Here is a 27,839-nt window from a genome sequence, read left to right on the forward strand (position 1 = left end):
GGAGGGATCAGTCTACCACTCATACCACTTTGAGACACTCATTCTGCAAGATGCTACAAATAGTTACTCATGCGTCACTTTGCAATTTCTACAAAATGTCACAAGAAGAGACTTTTTACTCCGTGTCTCAAAGTGATGGTTTCTAATTAAGGGCATTTTATGAATTTAGCAGACCATATCAGTCTTTGCCAGCTAAGTCTCAAGCATTACAGGGGACCTTAGCCTCACCTCGTGCAATCAAGATGATGTTGCTTATCCTTCAGTGCTGTCATCTATTCTACACTATCTGATGGCACAGGAAGATTCAGCCTATCAGACCTCCATTGAGAACACTTTCCACCTTTGACCCTAGGAGTTTTGTCCTCCTCCTCCTCCCACATTCCATCAACAACCTGAACCAGAGCATCTGTTGATCTCATGATGAAACGAAAGAGTCTAACTTAAAATGACAAATGTAGTTTGGGTTTGTTAGACATTTTGACCTGCCTTTATTTTCAGTTCGTCGGCAATTCTACTTTTGTCACACACCAGTCTTTCTTTTGGAAACCCCAGCAGTTGACAGTGATACAGCCACTCTGAGGATGACAAAATCACACTCCATATGTATGGCCCAGATGGCGTTTGTTCAGCAGTTAATGCACAATAAATAGACCCATTACAAAAATCATGCTGCACCAAGGTGGTGCATGAAAAAACTTTGTGACACAGATAGCGACTCTTTTTGTTGCGCAAATAGCACACACAAAAAACATGCTCTAGATTGAACCCAGAAAGGCATCTGTGAAGATTAAAGGTCCTCTTCGCAATCCATTTGTTTCAGAATGATTTTGGAACAATGGTGATTCATTGTGTAAGTCATTGGACTCGTGACCAAATGGGCATGGATTTGATTACAAAAATAGGATCAGCCCAAACTGGGTATCATGGTATTTCCTTGGGCAAGGCACATTACTCAGTGTGACATTTCATTCAAATGCATGGCATGTGATGATCCAGTAAATGTTTTGGAAGCTGATGTCGTCAGGCACTCATTGGGTGCTGTTGTGCTGGACCCAATAAGTTTATCTCAGTAACATGACATCATGGTAGTTGTACCCACAATTCAAAAGTACTATGAATTTATGCAAGATTTATCGTGAAAATAATTATATAAACATTTCTGTTTAACTTTATTTTATTCACTTTCATTCTGTATATAATATATAGATTATATTTTTTTCAACTGTTGGATACTATAATCTTGTCCTGAAATCCATGGGGTTTGCAAGTTTGCCCCTCTATACATTGGTCTCACCTCAAATACCCAACAATACAAGTACTGTAATCTATAAGCGTTGATGAGCTATAAAGTATCAACCTAGTCCAATCTAACATTCAGTACCATATTTTGTTTGGTTTTTGCAGATAACTGAAAACTGATACCCACAAAAATAAATGAATTCAATGTATTTTACACATTTACACCTCTCCATCCACAACTAGTCGAAATACAATGACTTCAGCATAAGTGAGAGTGTGAGCTATCAAGGTACCTATGAAAAATTAGGTATGGGATTGCTGCAACAGTAAGAACAGAGGGGGTAGGGGTATTGGGTGGTTACCTGGTGGAATGGTCGAACATTTTTTATAATCACATTGAGAATAATTGTCAGGAATTGCTTATAAAGTATTGTGGCACAGTTTAGAGACAGAGAGAGATGTGTAGTCCCGTTTCTACAGACAGTGATGTCTTGAGTCTTAACACTAAGAATGTAACCTATTGCTAGCATAGTGAAGGATGTGAGCTTGTAAGCCCATCGTGGCCTTGCAGGCTTCTAACACCAGCCATCTTTGCCATTCACCACTGCCCCAGTTACCAATCAGCCTTTTATAACTGCCAGTGACTTGTCACCAAGTCCACTAAACTGTTGCACCAACCAGCCGTCAGTCCATTCAGGAGACCATCCCAATGATGTCAACGTTGTATCCAGTATGCCTAGAGATGATGACACTTCATGGATGCTTCTGGGAATGATTTACACAATATATTATGCATGTCTGATGTATGGGGCCCTTGGTGGTTGAGTGGTCTAAGGCGCTTGCCTTTACAGATAAATCACATATCACTTCCATCTACATGGGTGCAATTCTCAGCTCAACTAATGTGGGCACATGAGGCAGCCTGCCAGTAGTTTTTTGTGGGTTGGTGGTTCTTCCTCCACCAAATACACTTGTTGCCATGTATAGCCTATCATGTGCTGAAAAATGGTGTTAAACCATACATAACCAAGCCAAAAGGCATGTCTGATGCATCATTACCACTTGACTGTGTGGCTTAAAATTAATCTTTGAGATTTCTTATATATATTATGTAAAAGAATAACTAAGTATCCAATATGTGAACAGTATTTATACATACAAGATATCTATATTTGTTAAATAGATAAGGAAATATTTTATTTGTGAAGTGAAAACATTGTATTGTTATGTGACAATATAAAATGTTCCCACTTCACATGTGAAATATTGCTTTATATTTAGTTTTAAAAACTAGATTTTCTTTTCTTATATATTTTAGACAGCAAAATTTATGGAGTTGAATTGATGCCTTATGCCAATGTAATTAACAGCTGTATTTCTGTATCACTATAAAGAAATTCTGAAATTGTACCGTAATTTTAAGACAGCCACTTTCTAAAGAATTATTGTGGGTACTTTAGAAACATCATAGAGCAGTCATATTGGACAGACTTATGAGCATAACATCTTGAAACAAAAGATTTTAATGACTGTTAGTCTACTTGTAAAGATTTTGGCTCTTTATTTTGTTTATTTTTGCATTCAAACATGAATTTATGTGGCCAGTGCAAGCTTGCAGTCTAGTTTGGTAGCAGATGCTGCATCCAAATTTTGATTGTCACTAAAGTTTGGTTTACAATCAACACTCATCATTGCCTGATTTCTCCAGTGTTTCAAACATGATTATGATTGTGATGACAGTTAAAATTGCTATTGACATTTTTTTATTACTATATATATATTTTTCCAAAAGATGTGTACTGTTTGTTATAGAGTGTAACAGGTACATTTATTCCATAATAGGGGAAAAAAGAATATTGAACACATGTAGTTACAGGTCATCAATTCATGTGCAAATTGTAAAACAAAGTAAATACTTGAAGGCTGCTTTTTGTTGCTTAGACTTCGTTTTTAAGCATTTCTTGATGGCTTCATCTCACCAATTACATAAACCTATATTGGAGGTTCTGCAGACGTTGACACATTTTAAAATTTGTTCATCATGATGGAGCAGGAGAGAGAAGGTGCAGAATAAGAAAAAATGAAATAGGTCTAAATATGGAAGTGCAGGTTTGAATAACATTCTTAAGGGCAGGTAGGTACACGTCCTACATGTGAAAAGAAAGTAGTTTTAAAAAACTGGTATCACCACTGTCACAATATCAGTTTTCTCCCACCGATATATTTTAATATTTCATTATGAAATGTATAATGTTTAACTGTTTTTATGCAGGCATGACTATATTGGGGGAGATAATGAACCTCCAGAGTAAAACTATCCAAACATCGACAAAAGGAACCAACTCTTTCATACACACAAATTCAAACATACTTGTGATGGAGAAACTATGACATTATCAATGTGTATTTATTTTGATGGGCTTACTCTAATGAAGGTGATGAAAAAACTCTAAAATCATCAGTGTTTAATATGGGTTTAACACATAGAGGATATTTGTTATCACATGGTTAATGTAGAGCAGAATATATTTCATAACTGAATGGCAAAGGTACAAGTTAAAATATATCTATTTTTGTATAACACAATTTCTGCAGGAAAATATAGCATCTAATAGAATCACTCTCGAATTGAAGATCAGATTAAACTTGCTCTGCAGCACATCAGCTCCACTACCCCCCCCATTTTTGTAACTTCTCACTTTCAGTCTTATTCATAGGCTGATCCTAAAAATATCAGTGATGCAAGAGAGTTAACCACTTGCGATGGCCTCATGTTCAGCGTACCAAATTGCGGCCAGCCTATTTTCATGGTGGACTGGGATATAAAAGAGTAACCAGTCTATTTGACCAGTTGGATATTTAGATATATCAAGTAAATTTGATCTACAAAACGTACATCTTATGATTTTAAAAGAAATAATAAAAACCATGTGGAACATTTATTACAGTGAATTGTTTCGGTTGACCACTATTAAATCTGGGTGGTATGTGAAAATAAATACCTTGTGTGTAGTCTGCATTAAATACATGCATGTGACCCCAAAATAAAATTTCTTCTGCATTGATGATATACATAGCTTTTGAATACCAACATAAACACCTGGAAGTATTTGGGTGTCTGGACAACTCACAGTACTAATTCAGCTCCCACAGAGGGGGCCCTGGGTGATCAACTGATATAAGACACAGGCCCATACAGATAATTTACATCTCAACTCTGTCCACTTGTTGTTGTTGTCGAGTTTAATTATAGTGGCATGCGCACAATTGTGCATGTGCCACTTTTTTCTGACTGCACCACAGCCTGCTAGTTGTTCCTGGGATTTTATGGGTTCAAGGAACCCTGATAGTTTGGCCTCAATCTGTGGGCCCATAAAAGTCCCTTACAGTTGAACGGTTGGCTGTCATTAGTGGGAAGAAGAGCTCAGGAATGGTCCTGGTTGCATTACATTGCTGGTTTCTTGTTGTATTTGCCTGGTGTTTCTTGCATTTTTTTTAATTATTTTTTTTTAATGTCAAAATGTTCTAAAAAGGGGTGTGTGTGTGTTCTATGCTGTTTATAGAGGTTGTTAGTAGAAATCATGTATGAAGAGAAATTTTCAAGGTTATTATGGTATTACTAGTCGAGGTGTTTATTGTGTGCTTCCTACGTTATGTTATTTATAAGTTTTTAGATATTGCCTCTTTAAGTTATTTATATATTAATGTTTTTAGAGACTGAATGTTATTTATACTTTATTTAGTAAGAGACCAGAGTCCTAGCCAATTACATGGTTCGTTAAGGACATCTAGGACCAGAGTTCTAGCTGATTACTCAGTTCGTTATCTGTCCACTTGGGTTTCAGTCTCAAAACAATGTGGGCATGTGAAAAAGCTAGCTAGTAGCTTAGAGTGGGATGGTGGTTCTTCCAAGTGTTTGCAAGGATTTATTTTGCACCATATATATTGACTGCCATATGTAGCCTATTATGTGTTAAAAGACACATCTTTTTGATGCATGATTCTGTTGGGAAAGTCCCATGTCCCTAGACCTTTTTTAAAATCTAGATATGTTTTAAATATGTTTTTAATTCTGCACTGTAAGATTAAGGTGCTAGTTTCAGTAATGTTCCAAAGTCAAGTCCATGAAGGGACTGAAATTACAACAATCAAACACTGTCTCTATTTTTCAACTATGTGTTGGATATGCTCAGAGAAGATACTTTCTACTAACATTGTACTTTTCATTATCAACCAGTCATGGCCAGCCAAACCCATGTATACTCAATTTTATCCATTTCTAGACTGGTTCCCATTCTTCCCTATAATTAGTACGAGTCTTGGAAGCCACCAGAGGATAAAAGACAAACACAGTCAATGTATAAAGAATTAATCAAAAGGAATATGAAACTATGAAATGAAAACAATGTTTTAAAAACAATTGGGTTACAGAATTCACTTGGAATATAGAAACAGGATGCATGCTACAACAATGACAATGTTGTTAACTGCATTTGATCCAGTTCTAGCAATCCATTGCTGAACTAATCTTTCAACAGACTTTCATAGCTTTGGATACCCACAACCTCATCATTAGAGACTGGGTCTGTTTCTGATACTGTCATCAATGGCAGCAAGAAAGTCTAATGCCCAGCTTCTAGACGAGTTATTTATGGATCTGAATCAGCTGGATGGCAAGCATCGTTGTTGTGGTCAGTAAACAGTGGCCATGTTATGCTGAATGTAATAATTTTTTTTAGATATAATACTTTTTTCTTGTTTGTCTTTATGTTCCATGTTTAATTATATCAATAACCTTATGCAGGGCTGATATTTAAGTCTACAAGCATTTACCATTGTGACACTGACTACAGTTTGCTTTTATGTATGGTTATATGCTTGATTGGTTGGCTATGGACAGGAGTGGCTGGCCTTGGACAACTGGTTGGCTATGGACAGGAGTGGCTGGCCTTGGACAGGACTGATTGGCTATGGACAGGAGTGGCTGGCCTTGGACAGGAGACTGGTTGGCTATGGACAGGAGTGGCTGGCCTTGGACAGGAGACTGGTTGGCTATGGACAGGACCAGTAATATTTACAGGTTTCTGGTCCTGTGGGATTGCAGGTTTTCTTGGGGAGTTTTGCACACTGCCTACAGTGTTGCAATATATTACATTTTTCAATATTTTGTAAATTCATCAACCCTATCTAACCACAAGTCTGATTCAGCAACTGCATTACATAGGTTTTTTAAAATTGTTGTCAAGGCAGTATAGGGGAAATAATACAGACATGAATGGCATAGAGTTAAATTTCTTCAGCAAAAACTAAATTTCAAGTATGAAAGTTAATGCAGTTTCCCTTTATTTGCTCTGGTTCACAAAGTGTTGGTGTTTCTTGCTGCAAGTATAATTTTTGAAGGCAGAAGCAATCAAGCATTGCATGGCTTGATGGGAAATCGTGTATTTTTGCATGTGAATATATATATAGAAGATATTTGCTTGCATAAAGTGAAAAACATATTTATTTAAAATAGAATGAGGCAAAACCTCAAAATTTTCAAAAGTGTTAAGTTTTTTTACCCACAAGATGAAATGTCTATTATTCACTTGGAAAATGCTAATTTTCTTTTTATTTTGTGCTCAAAACCTATTAGCTAGTAATACGCCCAACAGATCAAAGTAGTAGATTTCTTATGACATCCTGAGCGATACTATCAGCTGTTTACCATTTATGTTATGGTGTGTATTCTGTATATTTTTCAAGGAAAATATCAGTATCACACATCTCTTTCCCAATTCCAGACAAAACTCGATGAATAATTTGGATTAATTACCTCTTTGTATCAATTTAAGTTAGTTACTTTATCAGCATGTTGAAACAAATGCCTAAGTGTTGAATTAAAAAGTAATGAAATATTTTTAATCAGATTTCTATCTGTATACCCCTTTATGTTGCCACTCATGACATAGATTTTAGTCTTTTCTGTGCCAATGGAGTATAGCCATATAAAGTGGGTGTGCTGCTCAAGAGGGAAACCACTGTAGTTTAAAGTACAGAGTATGGAATAGTTAAACACACAGAAAAGTTGAAAACTTTATTTGTTTGCATGTAATTTCTTGAGTAAACACAAAGAAGGATAAGCAATAAATACAAAATTCCATGATTACCATCTATACTCACATGATAGGTCAAACTGCACACAACACACACACAGATCTGCCCTCTCTTAATGTGTCATAAAATCCGGGTCTATACTGTTTGTTTTACTCATTACTCCTAACTGCACAGACCAGATGGTGCATTATGTGATGGCAGATCTGGGTCTGTTGAGTCTGAAGCCGGACTTGACTGGACTCAGAGAATATTGATGGTAATATGCAGGCAGTAAGATTTCTTTTTAAAGTATAAATGTTCTGTTTACTAAATAAAGTACAGCTTAAGTTTTTATCACTGATTTATCTTGTCCATTAAATATTTAGCTTTATAATTCAAGTTTCAGTTTTTCCAAATAATTTCACCTAGAAGCTTTCAACTTTGCCAGCAGCATCTCATTCTTTCTGCATTCCTGAAAAGATAATCCAAACATTTTAATTATATATAAGAACAAAATGATAGCTGAACTAAACAAATGCTGAAGTTAATGAACAGTCACTGCAATCAACAAATGATAATAGATAGAAAAAAAAGGGCCATAACTTTGCTGGAAATGTGCAAAAACATTGAAAATTGTCTTGCATTTTGACATCATTAGTATAAACTAAGAACCAAACTGGACTTAAACAACTTATGAAACTGTTCTCCAGTTATTGCACAAAACTCACTGAATATAACATTCCAAATATTTCAAGGGCAGTGGGGACCAAAACAAAAACATCTGTGCATTAAATCCACTCCAACCATTTTTTCTAAGTTTAACTGGTGAAAAAAAAAGATTTGTTATTGCAAAATGCACAAGCTACCACTACAGACAGGCAGGCCAAAAGTTAAAGTTCAAATTTTTTTTAAAAGTTATAAATTTAAAATATTCCTACAATTGCATCATTATCTACAGTTGCATGTAAAATTTCATTTGTTTACCTCAAGTTCTTTTTCCCAATTGGGTCAACTGTTACTAATATTGTATAAAAAAAAATAGGTCTCAAAAATTAAAAATGTATAATAAAAATATAAGTCCAGTCCAACTGCGAACAACACAGACCCTGATCTGCCATCACATAAAAAAAACTTAACAGATTATGGAACAGTAGATCTGGGTCTGTGTATTTAATGGTTGGATTCGACTTATAAGCAAGCACACATGGCACCTTAACTCGTTAACCCCTGGTGCCATGCTTGTGCAGAAAATTAGGTAGATATAGTTCTACAATGATGCCAGGTAATCTGGACTTTCTAGCTGCATTACAAAATAAAGAGGGTAAAACATACTTTTCGATATGATTTTTTTTACACCAAAATTTCACCCAGTGAAGGAACTGGATTTTGTGTTCAGATGTTTGACTTTTTGGCCTCAGAGCTAAGGAAGACCGGTCTGAACTGCATAAAGACAGGTGAACCTTTGCAACAAGGAAAATAAGTTGGGGATTTGGAGTAAAAAGTGGCCAGGACATGAAAATGATTGGTACAATAATCAAAATAAACACCCCAAAACTCCACCAATTTGCACATGTGCAAGCGAAATAGCCAATGAAACATGACATTTCTAACACATCTAGGCATCTGGCAAAATAAAAATCTCTTGGAAGCAGATTTATTCAGATGTCTTCTGAAGTAGCCTCCAAAATGTATTTCCTACTCGCATTTCAAACACAAAAAATGACAAATCTCCAGGGTTAAGTGGTTTTTATTTAATTTTGCCAACAAAGCTAATGCTACAATTAGTGCAGAAAATTAAAAAAAATTATATAAAAAAAAAAATGAAAAATTGTTAAACTGTCTAGAAATCCAACCAGGTCATCCAAAAGTGAATATGAAAACACGACACCAATTTTATTTGTTTCGAATTTAACTTGGTTCATGTGACATGCCACATCAATTATATAAAACAGGATGCTGTGAACATTTAAAAGATGATTCATTTGTTAGATGAAGAACTCACAAAACTCAGAAAGTAACATTGCCATGAACAACAGAACATACTGAATGTTTACCAATAATATCCAGACCTGATACAGAGTTAGTCAAAAAGAGTGTGATATGGCAAACTACATCTGCATCGATTGTACAAACCTCGGATGGATAAGAAAGGATGAGTGCATCAAAATGGCACTGGTTAATGATTCTATTGTCCAACTACAATTGTTCCAGCATCTGGTGTCTCACCTGCATCCATCAACTGATGTACCCCAACCCATCCTGAATCTCAATTGCAAAAGCATTTAATATAAATCTTATCTTATGATGATGACATTCCTGCTAGAGACGTAAAACGTGTAGTTATGTTTACCAAGGTGTTTCATTACAAGAGGTTTTTGCAATGTGTACATCACATTGGGTCCTGCTCAATATAATTGGTTCCATATGACCTTAAAAACCAAATTCAGGAGAAGATGAGCATTCATTAACCATGATTCCTAAAATGATGACAAGGGATGCTTGATATCCAATTTTTTCAAGGAGTCATTAGTACAAAGAACATCCCATTTAACAATGTGAAGTTTATCAGCAAGTACCGTGTCTTTAAATGAAGATGAAACAAAACCCATAAAAGGTGTGTGTGTGATTTAGATTTTAAATGCAGCTTTAACAATTTTCCAGTTATATTGCTACGATGGCTGCAGTGTGGCAGTTTATAGTGATGTTAGCACTGGGGCATGATGCCGCAGACATGTAGCATGATGTCCCACCCAGTCACATTATCCTGACACCAGGCTGACCAGTCCTAACACTAACCTCTTTATGCTGAGCACCTAGCAAGGCAGCTGTTAGTATCATTTTTATAAGTCTTCGGTATGACTTGGCCAGGGTTCAAACCCATGACCTCCTATATCTGGGGCAGACACTCTAACCACTAGGCCACTGGAGTGGTCTCCCATAAAAGATACATTCAGGTCTGTGAAACAAAGGTTAATGTTAAACTAATCAGAATATCTTGAAATGTCCATGATTTAAACTGTTAAGTAACATCCTGTTTAAACATAAGAAACTGATTGGCAGGGGCAGTTACTCAATGCAAAATGGAGGTGATAAGTTAAAACCCATGAAAAGCATATCTAGCTGTGAGACCATGTACATACCAGACTGGATAAGAATATGTTCAAAAATTATTGAGCTCTCTTGATTATAAGCAATATCTTGTGTGAAGATGTGAACTGTCGAAGGGCCATAACTCTATCCAAAATGGTATGGATAAGATAAAATTATAATAGGCAAATTTATGTTTATGAGTCAATTAAGGCAAATTTATTTTTATGAGACAATTTGCATACAAAATTGCACCATAATATGTTGATTGGTTTTTAAGCTATGTGGGGACTGGTGACAAGCAACATCCCACCTAATCCACTGGATTTCAACACCCAATTCTGAAATTTAAGTCACAAAAATATGTCATGTTACATCACTTTGATGCTAAGTGAGAACCCTTAACATGCAAAATAACATTTATGAATTTAGTAGGTTTCAATTACCCTAAAGAAAAAAATCTAAAAAATATGCTTCAATCCTGATCAATTAAACACTCTATTTTCAAATTTAGGGTTACTACTGTCAAGGATATGGAAATTTATTTTCAAATTTAGGGTTACTACTGTCAAGGATATGGAAATTTATTTTCAAATTTAGGGTTACTTCTGTCAAGGATATGGGAATTTATTTTCAAATTTAGGGTTACTTCTGTCAAGGATATGTGAATTTATTTTCAAATTTAGGGTTACTACTGTCAAGGATATGGGAATTTATTTTCAAATTTAGGGTTACTTCTGTCAAGGATATGGGAATTTATTTTCAAATTTAGGGTTACTACTGTCAAGGATATGGATATTTTCAAATTTAGAGTTACTCCTGTCAAGGATATGGAAATTTATTTTCAAATTTAGGGTTACTTCTATCAAGGATATGGAAATTAAGATCCTTGACAAAGGATGCATCATCACAGCCAACCGAAGCTGGTTTGGACATGATCCAGACCTGTTAGCCATTGGTTGTGAATCTAAGCTGCTGACTTGGCCGCCATGTAAAGTAAGAAAATATTACTCCAATATATTATTCCATCAATTAGCACATCATTTCATCAGTGTAGGGTTGAACAGGGTTTGACTAGTGTTGATGTAATAGGGTTAAATATATAGAACAAACAAATGGCTAAAAATACAAATGCCAATCAGTCATGAAAATAAGGTCCCTGAGACAGAGTTTTGTAAGGGTGACATTGAGATGCATAAACATACTTATTTTCATGTGTCTGTGAAAAGGGGTCCAAACACTGAAGTATACCCTCAAGCAGTTGAAATTGCAAGAGACATTCATGTATAAAATGGCAGAGTGGCCTAGTTTTTATATGATTTAGTTACTTTCATTAAGATCTGTAAATAAACCAATTGCCATTAATTAATGAGTGTAGTTGAAATGGGGTTTCAGATACCAAGGGTATAAAAGAGCTGTAAATATAGAAAGTTATTAAAGTTTGAAAATGCAGCGACCTAGTTTTAGTATGCTGAGGTGCAGCCACATATTTTTCATGAGTGTAGATAAAATAGGGTCCAAGATACTGAGAATGAATACATGAAATATTGAGCAAGATAGTATATCCCTTCCCACCTTCGTTAGTGAGGAGATAACAAGATATCCACCTCTGAATCCCTGTAAGTATATATCAGGGAAATTAGTATATTTTAAGCTGTACATGCCCCGCCGTCCATGCTTAGTTTTGAGACAAAAGAAATCAAACTCATTAAAGGCATCCATCTAGAAAAACAATTCTTAAAGATAAATACCTCTTGGAAATCTTTCACAGTCTTGAAGTATAATCTCTGTTTCTCTACTAGGTCTAAGTACTGATCATTTAACTGGTCCCGTTTCATCTTTTCTTCCTGTTTCTTACGCTCAACCTATCAGGGGCAATGCAAACACAGCATGTAAACAAAAGTAACTTTATCTGATAAATACATTTTATTATAAAACTATATTTAATAATACTAGCATACTGTCATGTTCGTGTCTTGATGGTAAATTCAGATGTAATTCAATCCATTTAATTTCAGCAACCAATATTAGATCTTACTGGTGAGGTTCTAGCACAAAAAAACCTTTTAAAAGGAAATTGTAAGCAATCAATTCTGATGATAATAACACATACTGTATTGAAATTTACTTGAACATTTTTGTCAATTCATGTAATGATCTACATTCAGCCATTGTAGCGCATATTGTCTCTAACTGGTGAATTTATACTCGTTTTATTTCATATAGAACTATCAATAAAGTCAATTGATATATTTTAAGATCTTTTTAGTGCAGCATATCATATGGACTGGACAAAATTAAGTCTCGTGCCAATCTGCATAGACCTAACACTTTTCTCAAGTTATCGCTACTAAACAGTCACATCAATGCCAATTAACCCCATACCCACAAACAAATCAGGAGTGGATCAAACATTTATAACTATGTTATATATCCACAGACTGATCATATCCCAACATTTAACATGTATCCAGATGGTCAGAAGCACATAATCCCCAATTTATCTTCAAACAGCATTAGGTAATGACCCCAAAAGTGATATTTGCAAAACATCTCTTAAACTTTACAATATATTAATGACATATTTAAATACAAATATTACCTTAGCCCTATTCTGTTTGACTCCTTCCACAATTTGCTCAAACTGCTTGAGAAACTGCTCCTTGTTAGCAGCAGAAGACATTGCACTATAATAAAGTATTTAATATTTCTAAATTCTAAAATCCAAATGACTACAATCCTAATAACTAAATTCCTAATGACTATGGTCCCAATAACTAGAATCCCATGACTACAATCCTAAATAAACTCCCAATGACGATGATCCCCATAACTAGAATCCCATGACTACAATCCCAATGACTACAATCCTAATAACTAAATTCCTAATGACTATGGTCCCAATAACTAGAATCCCATGACTACAATCCTAAATAAACTCCCAATGACGATGATCCCCATAACTAGAATCCCATGACTACAATCCCAATGACTACAATCCTAATAACTAAATTCCTAATGACTATGGTCCCAATAACTAGAATCCCATGACTACAATCCTAAATAAACTCCCAATGATGATGATCTTATAACTAGAATCCCATGACTACAATCCCAATGACTACAATCCTAATAACTAAATTCCTAATGACTATGGTCCCAATAACTAGAATCCCATGACTACAATCCTAAATAAACTCCCAATGACGATGATCCCCATAACTAGAATCCCATGACTACAATCCTAAATAAACTCCCAATGATGATGATCTTATAACTAGAACCCCATGACTACAATCCCAATGACTACAATCCTAATAACTAAATTCCTAATGACTACGGTCCCAATAACTAGAATCCCATGACTACAATCCTAAATAAACTCCCAATGATGATGATCTTATAACTAGAACCCCATGACTACAATCCCAATGACTACAATCCTAATAACTAAATTCCTAATGACTACGGTCCCAATAACTAGAACCCCATGACTACAATCCCAATAACTACAATCCTAATAACTAAATTCCTAATGACTACGGTCCCAATAACTAGAATCCCATGACTACAATCCTAAATAAACTCCCAGTGACGATGATCCCCATAACTAGAATCCCATGACTACAATCCCAATGACTACAATCCTAATAACTAAATTCCTAATGATTACAGTCCCAATAACTAGAATCCCATGACTACAATCCTAAATAAATTCCCAATGATGATGATCCCAATAACTAGAATCCTATAACTACATTGCCAATGAATATAATCTCAATGACTACAATCCCATGACTACAATCGTAATAACTAAATTCCCAATGACTACAATCCTCATAACTAAATCCCCAATGACTACAATCCTCATAACTAAATCCCCAATGACTACAATCCTCATAACTAAATCCCCAATGACTACAATCCTCATAACTAAATTCCCAATGACTACAATCCTCATAACTAAATCCCCAATGACTACAATCCTCATAACTAAATCCCCAATGACTACAATCCTCATAACTAAATCCCCAATGACTACAATCCTAATAACTAAATCCCCAATGACTACAATCCTAATAACTAAATTCCCAATGGCTACAATCCTCATAACTTAATCCCCAATGGCTACAATCCTCATAACTAAATCCCCAATGACTAAAATCCTAATAACTAAATTCCCAATGGCTACAATCCTAATAACTAAATCCCCAATGACTACAATCCTAATAACTAAATCCCCAATGACTACAATCCTCATAACTAAATCCCCAATGACTACAATCCTAATAACTAAATTCCCAATGGCTACAATCCTCATAACTAAATCCCCAATGACTACAATCCTAATAACTAAATCCCCAATGACTACAATCCTCATAACTAAATCCCCAATGACTACAATCCCAATAACTGCTGTATATACTTGTGTATAAGCCAAATAATATAGGGAAAAATAAAGGCCTGGAAGAAGCGGGGGGGGGGGGGTCTGCTCATCCGTGGGCCAATGTCTAAACTTGACAGACAAAACAATAATTTTTTCTGTGTCCTAAGACATAGGCATGTAAAAAAAAGTAACTTTCAGTGACCTGACAATTATTAAACTGTCATAAAGTACTATGATTGATTTTGTTATTATTCTGCATATGCATATTTTCTGATTTCTCCAACATGAAGTTAAATAAAGATAAATACAGACTTCATAATTCACGGGCCAGTTGAGTTTATCAGGGAGACCATGCTGAACTATAATGTACAGTACTTACACAGTGCAAAGCATGCATAGCATCACTTAAATCCTTACTTATTCCCCAAACATATTAAATGCAGATTTTGCTTTATTCATTGTTTCAACCAAATTGTATTCCTCCAGATAACATTTCAGCTAGTCCTTAATAGCTGTTTCATTTACGTTGAATCATGTGCTCACAAGTTACTTGTTTTCAATGATATAAGCGATCCTACAAATTGAGGTCATATTTTTAAAAAGGTACGCACGTTTAATTGTACAAGGCACATAACCATCATAATTTACATGTTCACGAAGAGTGGTAATAATAAAGGCTAAAATTCTAATATAGTTCAACTAAGATCAATATCAATCAATTTTAGTTTTGTGTTTCAGCTTAATATCATAACCTTCCACACAATGGAAAGCTTGATGTTTCGGTGTCTCCTATGTCAATAGTTGGTGAATTTCTTTTGTTTTGCAACAGAAGTACAGGTCAGTTAATCAATAAAACCCTGAAACTGGCTTGTAAAGTGGGAATTTTGACCAGTAACTATATAAGTACATTGATGTGTAATTGCCTTTTATTCCTTAATGTTAGCACAATTACCGTAGTTTTGTAAAATGGGGTCAAAGGCATACCTATGAACTTTTCAAAAGCCAAGTAGGGAGGCTGAATAAAAAAAATAGATATTGGGACCTAAAGTCGGGAGGTTTTTTGGTGGCATTTTTAAAGCCTTGTTTTCGTTAAATATTGATCAATCTTCCTGCTCCAATATGCGTGAAATTCGAAAAAATTCTCGCCGTTTCTCCCTGTGATTTGCCCTATTTTCCCCCCAGGACATGTCCTATTTTCATATTCTAGTCAGCTGTGGTCAAACTGCACAATAGCTAAAGATTAGTTGTAAATAAACAAGCAAGAAAGCCAGCATGACTTAATCTGTATCCATGCAACTATTCTGTGAAAACGATTGGCCCTCATATGTAATTCAAAGAAACCATGTTCTACACTATTGTGTGTTATGCAAGCACTAGCAATTGATTGGCAAATAAAGGATTCCCAATTTTGTTGAACTAAAGGTACCAAATTAGCCAGCCTCATGGTACCGTACATGTGGCAACTATTTTCCCCTCTTTGTATATCCGACCTTATTGTCAACTTGTAAAGCATTTAGTATTATTTTAAAACATGTATTCTGAATTAGTTTTTTGAGGACACATTTGCTGCATGGTATATATTTTCATTCCTTCTTTTAATTTAACGATGGTAATTAGCATTGGTATATATGGTATGGAAATGCCAGGTGTTCACTTGTGTAAGTTTCTTTCGTGAGAATGACGCTATAGTAGATGGAGTTACAGCATTCGTAGCGATCATCCTTGGGATTGAAATTAATTGTGGACAATTTTATTGTTGTGGTTTACTTTTTTGTCCTGGTTTATTTTTTATTTTTGTATCATTGTAGAGGTAAAAAAAATCATTAATTTACGGGAATAACTTTGAAACTTAATGTTTTATTTAGTATAGACGCAAATTCTTTATAGTAAAGTAATTATTTCGTCACAACAATAATTCACAGGTGATACAACTGAACATGTAGGACTTTTCTTGTTTAGAAGAAATGAAAATCGAAGACATAATGTAATAATTGGGAGTTCTCTGCTAAAATTGGAAGATATTATGAAATCAGGAGGTAGGCATGGAGCAACCCCAAAAATCGGGAGTTTTTTTTCTCCCTCCTGGCATGAAAGTTGATAGGTATGGTGTAAGATTGCTTACATCAAAGCAAACTAAAACTCAGCTCTTACAGTATTAGCATTGAACCATATTGTCTGTTTGTTGTGTTGTCATACTGGGATTACATTTTAATGAGTTAGGTATTTACAATATCAAAGCAAATTAAAATCATAATTACCGGTGCATTGATATAAAATGTCCAATGCAATAATGCATAAACAAACAATAATTAAGTCAAAAGGGAGAGGTAGTATTACTGCAACTCGTGATTGCTAAATTCTTGTCATCGTTCGATCAAATTATGCACAAATCTAAATTAGGCAGAAACAATAAGAAAACAGAAAATTAAATTACTTTTCAAAAAAGCTTATACCATTTCTTTTTAATAATCATGTACTCCAACCTCGAGATAAGTATACATGTAATTTTTTTAAATATATCTTTGCCTAAATAAATACATTTAGAACTTACCTTGTGCATCTTGAGATGCCTCAGAATTGTAGGTCGGCTTATACATGGGTCATGCACTTTTTAGTGTTTATACCTGTTCAGTTTGCGGGTAGGCTTATACACGAACAGGCTTATACATGAGTATATATGGTAGAACAAAACATATTTGACTTGCATCATACCTGTATTTAAACTTAGTTAACCCTATGAAGTTACCCCTTCTGTAATTTAAAAATGGCTTCAGAGAGATTATCTAAAACTTTACCACTATCATGTACAACAAAGAGCTCTCTAATTGGGGTCCTTTTTTGTTTCAAATTGAGATTTTAAAATATAAATTTTATTGCTTTGACTGAATACTAAGAAGGCATTTTTAATCAAAAGACAATCTTAAATATCCTTCATTTTCTTGAAATTAGTCTTGTTTTGTCTCTGAGAAAAACAAATGATTTCCCTGTTATTCAAAATAAAATTACTCCCTGCTGAAATATTGTATAACGAAAACAGTTGTATTATATCATATATATTGTGTCTACCTCAGACACAAATCCTAATATTGTCAGAAATATCCAAAGCAAAATAATGCAAAATCTAAATTTCCCAAAGAAATGTTGATAATTTTAGTGAAACTTGATTGGGGACTCGATTTTCTTGAGAGGGGCCTGATGAGAGGGGCCTCATGAGAGGTGTAACCACTGAACTTATTCAGTCAACATTGCTAATGCTGGAGGAATATCTTAACAGTGCTCCACCACTGTATACAAACTGGAAGAGGAATTTACACTATCAAAAATCAAAAATGAATTAAGTCTCAAATGAGTAAACTCTTCATGAAATTGAGTTCAATTCCATTCTCTCTATTAGTGATTTAGTGAATGCTGAAAATGCATGTACACTGGTACAAATATGGTACATCCCAAAAAATGTATGCAGAACATTCATCTATTTACTGAATCTATCTCATTAAAACAAATTTTCTATTTCAAAACAAATGTAATGGCATATCAACCTGTGCCTCAGTCTTCCTCCCAAGTAAAACATACCAATCTAATTGGCTATTGCTGAGGAATTCAGAAAAAAGACACTGATGACTGAAAGAGCAAACATGTACCATACTGTGACAAACTGAAATTCTGCATACTTACTTTGTAAAATTGTCATATATTGAATTCAGCAAATTAACCTGAAAGATAACATAATTGTTTGAAATAAATAGTTTCCACTCAAAAGCAAACAAAAAGGAATGGTATTACCACATATACTCGTTTTTAGGTCGGGTCAAACTGTAAACAAAGATCCTGATGTGCCGTAGCATAATGCACCTGCTGATCAGAGTCTATGTTGTTTGCTGTACTGGTTACTCCTAACAAACTGCTCAAACCCAGATCTGCTGGTGCATAATGTAATGGCAAATCTGGGTTGATCTAGTTTGCGGTTGGTCTCAATTTATAAGTGAGTACATATGGTATTATTACAATTTACTGCAATTAAAAAACTTTAAAATACCAGTGAAAGAGACAACTACATCAGCTGTGATACACAACATATGTGCTATAAATAACAATATGTGCTATAAATAACAATATGTTTTCAAAATGTACAAAGCCTGCAAATTGTGCAATGTAAAAACTGTTGACAGTATACAGCGGTGTTTTTGGTCATCAGGTTATCATAAGAGAAGTAAAACTATACAAAATTATCAACATTTCCTACTGTCTGACTGCATTGAGGTTTTTATATTAAACCGTTATATCTATAAATTAAAAATTCTCTCTTACGCATTTTCACAACTAATCCTAAGTGTAAACAATACAATGTTACATAATTCTTGGACGGTGTGGTAAGATAAAACAACATTGGTTCACTTTTACCTCTTTGTTCAAGTAGAGCTTGGTGTCATCCAGTGTGTTGTACATTGTGAAAAACTGCTTTGTTTCCTTATGAGTACTGGCCACTGTAGTAGTGTAAAATAAACATGATAAAGTGAGAAAAACAAACTGTAATGAATTCCTGACATAAATGGAACATACAAAATTACCACAAAGTTTATTAACATTATGTCTGTAGGTCTGAAAGTATTTTAATCTCTAAAGGGAAGCATAAAAGCTTCTCCATCTGCAGGTTTGAAATAAAAACAAGAGACTTAAGCGTGTTGATATTGATCATCTGTGTAGTTGACATCGCAGCCTGTGAAAACAAATTCAAACACATATTAAACGTATAGAGGGTAAAGAAAAACTTGGAGCACATTGTCCATTAATATTGGTGTCATTGATCTTCTTTCCTAAAGGATGAATTATACAACCAGCATTCTCCTCTCAATCTCTCCTTGCCCCAGGGACTATGCCCTAATTTATAACTTAGAAACTGTTCAAAGCACCACCCTTAAAGTACATACATTTACTTGCCATTATAAGGGGAGTTAAGTCAGTCAGTATGGATTAATGGGTCTGTCCTTATCCTCTGAGGCCACCCCTATGTAATAACACAAGGAAGCTGTGGCAAGTCAATAGTTAAGGCACTGGTCACATGACCATGTGTGGATTTTGCTCATAATTTGACTCCTCTCAGGTCGTGATAATACAAGTGATTCAAGACCTGATTAGAAATGTGGTCTCCAGAGTGTTCACAAGCTAAAACTAAAATAAATGAATTCAGATTTCTTCTTTTACAAATCTGGATCTTGAAACATAAAATTGAAGATTGTCTACCTTGGTTGTACAGCTCTATGAATCTCCTCTGGTATTGGCTGAGTTCAGCCCTAGATGGAATATCATCAATCTTTCTCTGAAGAACTGCAATCTCTCGATTCTTCCTAGCCTGTCAATCAGAAAATAATAATCCAACGTTGTTTTTCAGCCTCTAAAATGATTTTTACAAACAAGTCAACTGTTATCTTAATAGTGTTTTACAGAAGCAATACACAGGCTTCAGATGAAATTCCCATATATTGTTTTGAAAATAACTACATTTTACGGGAAGATGTTATTACATTCTTATGATCTAAAACAATGTGTGACTTATTTTTGAGAAAACTTCTTTGTTAGCGTAATTTATCAATACTAGGCCCAGAAGAGATCTGCCCATTTACAAATGGTAGTACCTCTGTGACAAAAGCAATAAAATGAAAATAGTTTTTAAGTTCATTCCTACTAATGCATACAATTTAACCATAAGTAGGCTTCTTTATATGCTAACTTTTTGTCCATACGTTTTAGTCAGTCAGTAACCTTTCTGCATTTTAATGCAGAATTTAATATTTGGTCACACACAAAATGGTTCTGTAGCTCATAAAATAATCAACTGCATATGAACACTAATAGTTGAGGGATTGGCTAGCAACTTATACATGGATGCAGAAAGTCACATTTTTCCTTTATCTGATGGACTTGACAAATAACAGAGCAAGTTTCGGTTTGCCATCAAGCATATAAAGACATAAGTAAATCAACAGTTTTAAAGGACTTAAGTTTGATGTCTATTATAAAAATTCACAAACAACATAGTCCTCTTTGTGAATGAAGGTTTTAACCTATTTATGTTGATCAAAATAAAGAAATAAAAAGTTATAAAGTAAGTTGAAACATGAAAGATGAATGGTCCATTGCCATGCATAATTCAAACAATCATTTCTTTGACTTCATGTCTCAGATGTGACATTGATCTGTAAACTCATTTCATATTTGGAAGAATTTATATCAATCGGAACACTATCTTTAATTCTGATGGCAAGTCTCTGTGATATGCAGGAAATATATCTATTTTAAACTTTAAACAGATGTATAGAGATCTAAATACGTTTTTAACAAACACTTTTTTCAATAGGCTCACAAAAATTTGGTGCATTTGTTTATCTCTGTAGGCAACCTAATCCACAGATTCTAAAAGTGTTAAAACAGCTAGGTGGCTACAGTAGATTACCAATTTTAAGCTTTTGCTTGATACATCATAATCTCATAGAATCTAAGTTAATCTTTTTGATTATTGAGCATCCATTAACAAACCAACAGAGGAATAATTGTCAAGGTATTTACTACATGCAACAATCATTATTTCGTTCAATTGCTGATATTTATGTGAATTATTTGCTTTTTCTGAACCTGTGCTCCAACACTGTGTTGCTGATGTCCAGGTCTGGTTGTTTTTACACACACCTGATACTTGTTCACTTATTTCATTACAGGTGCTGATTATCTGTTATCTGGGCAGGTGTCTGACACTTTCTTATTTCCCTGCACTATTTTGTTGTTCCTTTCTTTCAGAAAACTGACAGATCATGTTGATCAAATGTGTAAAATGCAGATCATTTAAGGTAAATGAAAACTATGCCTCTCTCTTGGTGCCAAAATAATCCAAAAATTGAGCAGCTACAAATGCAAAGTTATTCTGATAGCCTCCTCTCAAGTGGATGAACAATCTGCTCATTCTAGTGAGACATTCCCAGGAAAATTCCTTAAAACACAACCTGCAAAAACAGCCATGGTTGTAGGTATTTCATCCATGCCCAGACAGGCTTTTCCTTCCTGCCTGGCTGGCCGAGTGGTCTAAAGCGTTCTCCGTTACGGATCACTGCCATCTCACCTCTGTCTGCGCCGGTTCGAGTCTCAGATTCAGCCAATGTAGGTATGTGAGAAAGCATGCCAGTAGCTTCTTGTGGGTCGGTGGTTCTTTCTGGGGTTTTCCCGGGTTCTTCCTCCACCATTAATACTGGCCGCCATATATAGCCTATCGTGTGCTGAAAAATGGCGTTAAACCCCACAACAACAACAACAACAACAACCTTCCTGCCTGGCTCTTATCAAGAGAGTCTTGCAACAAAAAGATTTGAAGGCCTCTGTCGTGGAGAAAATCTCACAAGCTGGAATATCCTCAACATTCACACATCACAGTAGGGCAGAAGTGAGTGTGTGTGATTTGGATTTTGAACTTAGATTTAACAATTTTTCAGTCACATCGCTACGATGTCTGCAGTGTAACAGTTTATAGTGATGTCTAGCACTGGGGCATCATGCCGCAGACATGTAGCATGATGCCCCACCCAGTCACATTATCCTGACACCAGGCTGACCAGTCCTAACACTAACCTCTTAATGCTGAGTGCCAAGCGAGGCAGCTGTTAGTACCATTTTTGAAGGTCTTTGGTATGACTCAGCCGGGGATCAACCCCACAACCTCCTGCATCCGAGGCAGACGCTCTAACCACTAGGCCACCGGAGCGGTCCAGTAGGGCAGATTTAATAAGCCAAAATGTCTCAACCTGTTTCCCAAGTGGAATTGTTGTGTGTGTTGAAATGGGTCATTTCTAATCAGTTTGAGCCCTAACCAGCACCTCCTTGAAGCTGCTATCATAAAAATTTCTCTGGATTACTCTAGCTTCAGCATGCTGGATAAGCAAGCTGCATGCCTTTTCAGTGGACCCAAACTATCAACAGCTGAGATCAGATGGTTCTTTGGTTTTGATGGTGCAATGAGGCTTTCAGAGAATGAGGAAGAATTACATTAGTATATAGCTGCAGACAGTTTAGAGAGAACATGGAAGGATCAAGAAGGATTACACTGGCAAACAGCATCAAATACTTTACTAAGTTTATGGAGCATTACATTGGCTGCAGATAAGTGAGATGATGAGAAGATTACACTGAAAATAGCTTCATGGACTTGTAGCTAATTAGCTCTTTAAGCAGTTGGATTTTGTGCTTCCAATAAAAAACATTGTCTATGTAGTTTAAAGAACGATTTTAAAAAAAAATGTAAATTGAAGACAAATTTACCAGCAGAAGTCGTATCTTATGTAGTTTTTCTTTGTCTGAAGAATACTGCTTGTCAATTAAACCAGCTCGCTCCTGAAAATACATGAAAGGTAAAATTATTAGAAACATGCTGTCCTTAATTTCAAGTCAACTCTTAGGAGTCATACAAATTCATGGATTACTCAATATACTCACAAGTCGAGTCCAACTGAAAACGGCAAAGACCCATATCGGACATTACATAAATAATGCACTGGCAGATCTGGTCTATGCAGTTTTTAAGTGGCAATCAGTGCAACAAATAACACATAACTTGATCTGCTGGTACATAATGCAACAGCAGATCAAGGTTTTTGCTGTTTGTAGTTGGAATTGACTTATAAGCATGTCTATATGGTATATAATGTTAAGTGGCAACATATAACTGTGATAGAAAATTTGCGTTATGATCAAAGCTTCTGAAACTTTGTCTCACACATTCTCACCCAAATAATCATACATGAAAATTACAGATCTGGGAAGCAACATTCCATTTATATAATAAATGTTTTCTAAAACAGTATTAATCTGAAGGTTTTCATTTGAAAATAGTGTGAATTTAGTTATTTGTTGATAGTTTGTTACCAAATATTTCATCAATTCTTAAATTTATGGCATGGGGTTGAGTCCTACTGTTTCTACATAAGGACATAACGATAACTGCTGCAATGGGGTAGGAGTCCTACTGTTTCTACACAAGGATAATTGCTGGAAAGGGGTAAGAGTCCTATTGTTTCTACACAAGGATAATTGCTAGAATTTTCTACACAAGGATAATTGCTCAAATGTGGTAGGAGTCCTATTGTTTCCACACAAGGATAATTGCTGGAATTGGGTAGAAGTCCTATCATTTCAACATAAGGATAATTGCTGGAGTGGGTTTCTACAAATTGATAAATGTGTGTTTGGTTTTAAATGTGATATGTAGGAACAACAAAATGCAACAAATTTGGTACATCACACAAATTAGTCAATTCACAAGAAAACAATAAGCTTGTTGACTTATTGCTTATTGTTTAAACATATATGAACAGAGGTGCAGGATGTTAATACCCTGACCATATCTTATTATTTGCACATTGGAGGCTGGTGACTTGAAGCAAACTATTCTTTACTTTGTCCTCGGAAACTTCAGTATCTGTTTCAGCCTTGAGTTTCTCTATATTTTCCTTTAGTCTGTTCATTTCTTCCTTACAGTGGGCCTTGAACTCCTGTTCTTGTTTCTTAAGGTTTTCATTCATGGCAACCAGGGACTTCAGTGTTTGTAAGATTCTGAAAATTGAGAGAAACTAACATGAATAAAACACGTGAGCTTTTAAAATCAAAATTATAAATTAAGTAATGAAGGATCATACACATGACAACAATGCAATTTACAGTCATCCTGTATATGGAAAAATGTACTTGTCTTATTATCTAGATTTTGAGTCTTGGCATTAGCAATTAAAAGGGATTTCTTGTGGTTCAACTCTTCAGTTTACTTCTTTGCACAGTGTTGATTTTAAAAGAAAAAGAATTTCTCAGGATTTCCTCACCAGTTACCCTTGTTATGGTTAAAGGAGCTTGTATGTGCCATATACAGACATGATTTTGGTCTTCCGTAAAAAGCTGAAAAAAGTTTACGGGGGGTTTGGTTGTCCTCCCCAATGGGGTCTCGAGGGGCAGTGCCCCTGATCTGGGGGTTCAAAAATGCATTTTACAATCATAAAATACTGCTCCTGGTGCAACTTATGATCATAATATTAAACAAAATAATCATTTGAAAAACTAATAAACTTACCAAACTTGATTTGAATAATTTCACAATATTTATTGTCACATGAATTTGTTCTCCAATACTATTGATGCTGAAGTAATTTCATGTGCATGTCAGTGTTCACATCACAATTAAGTCACAATAATTTGTCAATTTTTGCAGCAAATATATTATACTTCTCTCTTTTCATAACAAATCTGTAAATAAAGACCCAAGTACATCAACTATATACAAATAATCCCATACATTCACTTGTCCTTTTCTCCAATGGACACAACCTGTTGATATACCAGTCAAGCTCTTTTTGCGGCTTTGGCAAAGATTTCTTTAGCTTTCATTTTTGTCACCACTGTCTTTTTTGGCTCAATGTGCAATTGTTTCTTTTCCTTTTCAACAAGAGCCTTTTTTTTTCAAGCTAGTGCTTGTATTGGCAACATGCAGATGCATATTCTAATTCTCTTCTCTCATGCAAGAAATCTTTCTTCTTATAGTAATTAATTGCACCTTTTCCAGATGCATTCTGAGCTTCAATATGGAGAAAAGTCATGTCTGCATATATATTGGGATATTATAAAATCATTTTTTTCCTGTCCCAGAACTTATAATGAAATTATTTTTCACCTATATCATATGTTCCAAGACTTAGGAAATCAAATAAATTGCATTTAATTTGTGCATATATCCCAAAAGCATGCTTCAATAAAATAGATAAATAAAATGCTTATTTGATAATAAAATGAAAGAAACTAACCTTGTACTATTATCATTTATTCACTTTTGTTCTTCATGAGCAACTTATTAAAGGCAAAAATATATTCACAACCTCCATATATCTAGTGTATGCATCTGTAGTGTGTATCACGTTTGTCAGCTAACATGACATTTTGGTCACTGACATGAATAATAGAGAAACAAATCATGCCTGGTTGTCCTCAAAGATTTGATCAGACTGAATTACAAACAAATCATGCCTGGTTGTCCTCAAAGATTTGATCAGACTGAATTACAAATGAGATCAAGATCAACCCACTGTATGAAGGCACCTGCCATTTGTGCATGACACCATGTGAGATGCAAAATAACCAAAAGTGTATTATTTCCAGGATAACAATATGACAATATCTTGCTAATTAAACTCAATAATGGAAAATACTTTGAGTGCAAACAAAAATCTTTTTGTTTGACTGGGCTAAAGCAAGTTAATGTTGTGTATACTATTTCCCTCTCAAACATCAATGCCTCTTTGTATCAAGTGTTACAGATGGCAAACAAACAGAAGTCTGGGTGCTGAATAAACAACCAAGTAGCAAGCAATAAACTCACTGTCTGAACTTACTGGCAGGATATCAAATACAAATGTTATTTTATTACAAAGCGAGGTGACTTTGGATTCTTGAAGTAGGCCGATTTACTTTTTATACAAAGTTGGCCGACACAGTGGGGCCAGATTTGGTTCCTTTTTACTTTATTCATGGGAATTTGGAAAATTATATTGAAACAAATGAACAGTTTTTAAAATGATACAATCTAGTGCTTGGTGGACAAACATTGATGAACCAGCATCTCTCAGAATATTCTGAGGAAAAAACAATATCATTAGATGAATTTGTGAAGGTCAGAAGAAATGATTTTGCCTACAATATGATCATTAACAGGGATGAAACTCAAGTGTACTTTGGTCTCATTCCTGGACAGACTGTTGATAAGAAGGGGGTTAAATGTGTGAGAAATTACATGGCTGGCGAAGACAAAAATCTAACTTTAGTCCTTGCACTCTCTGCAGCAAGAGATGTGTTGCCTCCAATGACATTTTTCATGGCATGAGGGAACTAAAAAAATATCCATGCACCGAAAAGATGGATCATACATGTGCAGGAGAAGGATGGGGTTGATGAAAGGATGTTGCAGTGGATTAAAGAGTTTATCTCAAGCACACAGATTAATATTTTTTGTTAACATAAAATTTAATTCTTAGTGCATTTTTTTGACACGTAACTTTCAAATGATTTAATTGGTGTCCTACAACTTATGACTAAAAAACCCAAAATATCCCAGAACATACAGTGCCCAAAAAATTACTTTAAAAATTTATTTATGGTGTCCCAACAAATACGGTTTCCCAACATATATATAGGTAAATACAGTATCTGAGATATTATTAAAATAACTTTTAATTCCCTTCGCTTTTGTTTTTGTATGATTGATTTCGATTAGAGAGTAGATAGCATGACCATACATCAAATGTGCTACTCTCAAAGGATGGCTTGCTTATCATGGTCACTTTCACTTCCCAGACAACAGAGGTAAAATAATTGGAGAAAAATACTAAATTTGTTTGAAATTTTTATATTTTTTACATTTTATAAGTCACATGTTGCATTTTTAGTAGTTAGTTTTGTCTACTATGACAAAATCCATTTTCCCATATTTAATTACTCCAAAGCTTAGTGAACATTGGACAAGTTCACATTCATTTTTCAATTGAGCAGCTATTAGATGTCTGTTTTAGGCAATGTAATGTTTTCATAATAAAACATGTAAAGAAATTTCTGCCTCAATATATGAAAACAGCATAGAGGTATGCAAACATTTTCTGCATGATTCAAATGGAAACAGTTTCACCGTAAACATGTCAATCTTTCAGAAGTTATTTAATAATTGCAGAATATAACCTTTATTGAATGAAAAATTGAGCTAACACATTCATATTAAAAAGAATGCATTCTTTTACATAAAAATTCAACTAATCCTGAATAAGATTTTATTTTATATTTAATAGTACTCTGACCAAATATCACAAGTTGTAGAAAAATAAAGTTTTTCAATTTTTTTAAAATTAAATTAATTTTAAGTATACTAGCTTTTAAGTTGGATCAAACTGCATATTGCACACACCCAGATCTGACATTACATAATGTGTAAGCAGACATGGGTCTATTTACTTTGTTAGGAATAATCGTGGAACAAACAAACATA

General features: G+C 34.7%; 1 protein-coding gene across 2 annotated transcripts in view; it reads right to left on the reverse strand.

The window, feature by feature from the left end:
* Positions 1 to 7,302: 7,302 nt before the first annotated feature.
* Positions 7,303 to 27,839, reverse strand: part of LOC149775961 (coiled-coil domain-containing protein 93-like) — a 79,124-nt gene continuing 58,587 nt past the window's right edge. For both annotated transcript variants that reach the window (XM_089940864.1, XM_089940863.1), the window contains 8 exons: positions 24,223 to 24,379; positions 23,090 to 23,161; positions 20,030 to 20,138; positions 19,190 to 19,272; positions 18,464 to 18,501; positions 13,004 to 13,088; positions 12,153 to 12,266; positions 7,303 to 7,786 (listed from right to left, as the gene is read on the reverse strand). In XM_089940864.1, coding sequence (XP_089796990.1) covers positions 7,736 to 7,786; positions 12,153 to 12,266; positions 13,004 to 13,088; positions 18,464 to 18,501; positions 19,190 to 19,272; positions 20,030 to 20,138; positions 23,090 to 23,161; positions 24,223 to 24,379 — 709 coding nt within the window. In that variant the 3' untranslated portion in view covers positions 7,303 to 7,735. The remainder of the gene's footprint in view (positions 7,787 to 12,152; positions 12,267 to 13,003; positions 13,089 to 18,463; positions 18,502 to 19,189; positions 19,273 to 20,029; positions 20,139 to 23,089; positions 23,162 to 24,222; positions 24,380 to 27,839) is intronic.

This window comes from Sinohyriopsis cumingii, chromosome 18 (genome assembly GCF_028554795.1).
Source record: "Sinohyriopsis cumingii isolate HCF-2022 chromosome 18, ASM2855479v2, whole genome shotgun sequence".
NCBI lineage: Eukaryota > Metazoa > Mollusca > Bivalvia > Unionida > Unionidae > Sinohyriopsis > Sinohyriopsis cumingii.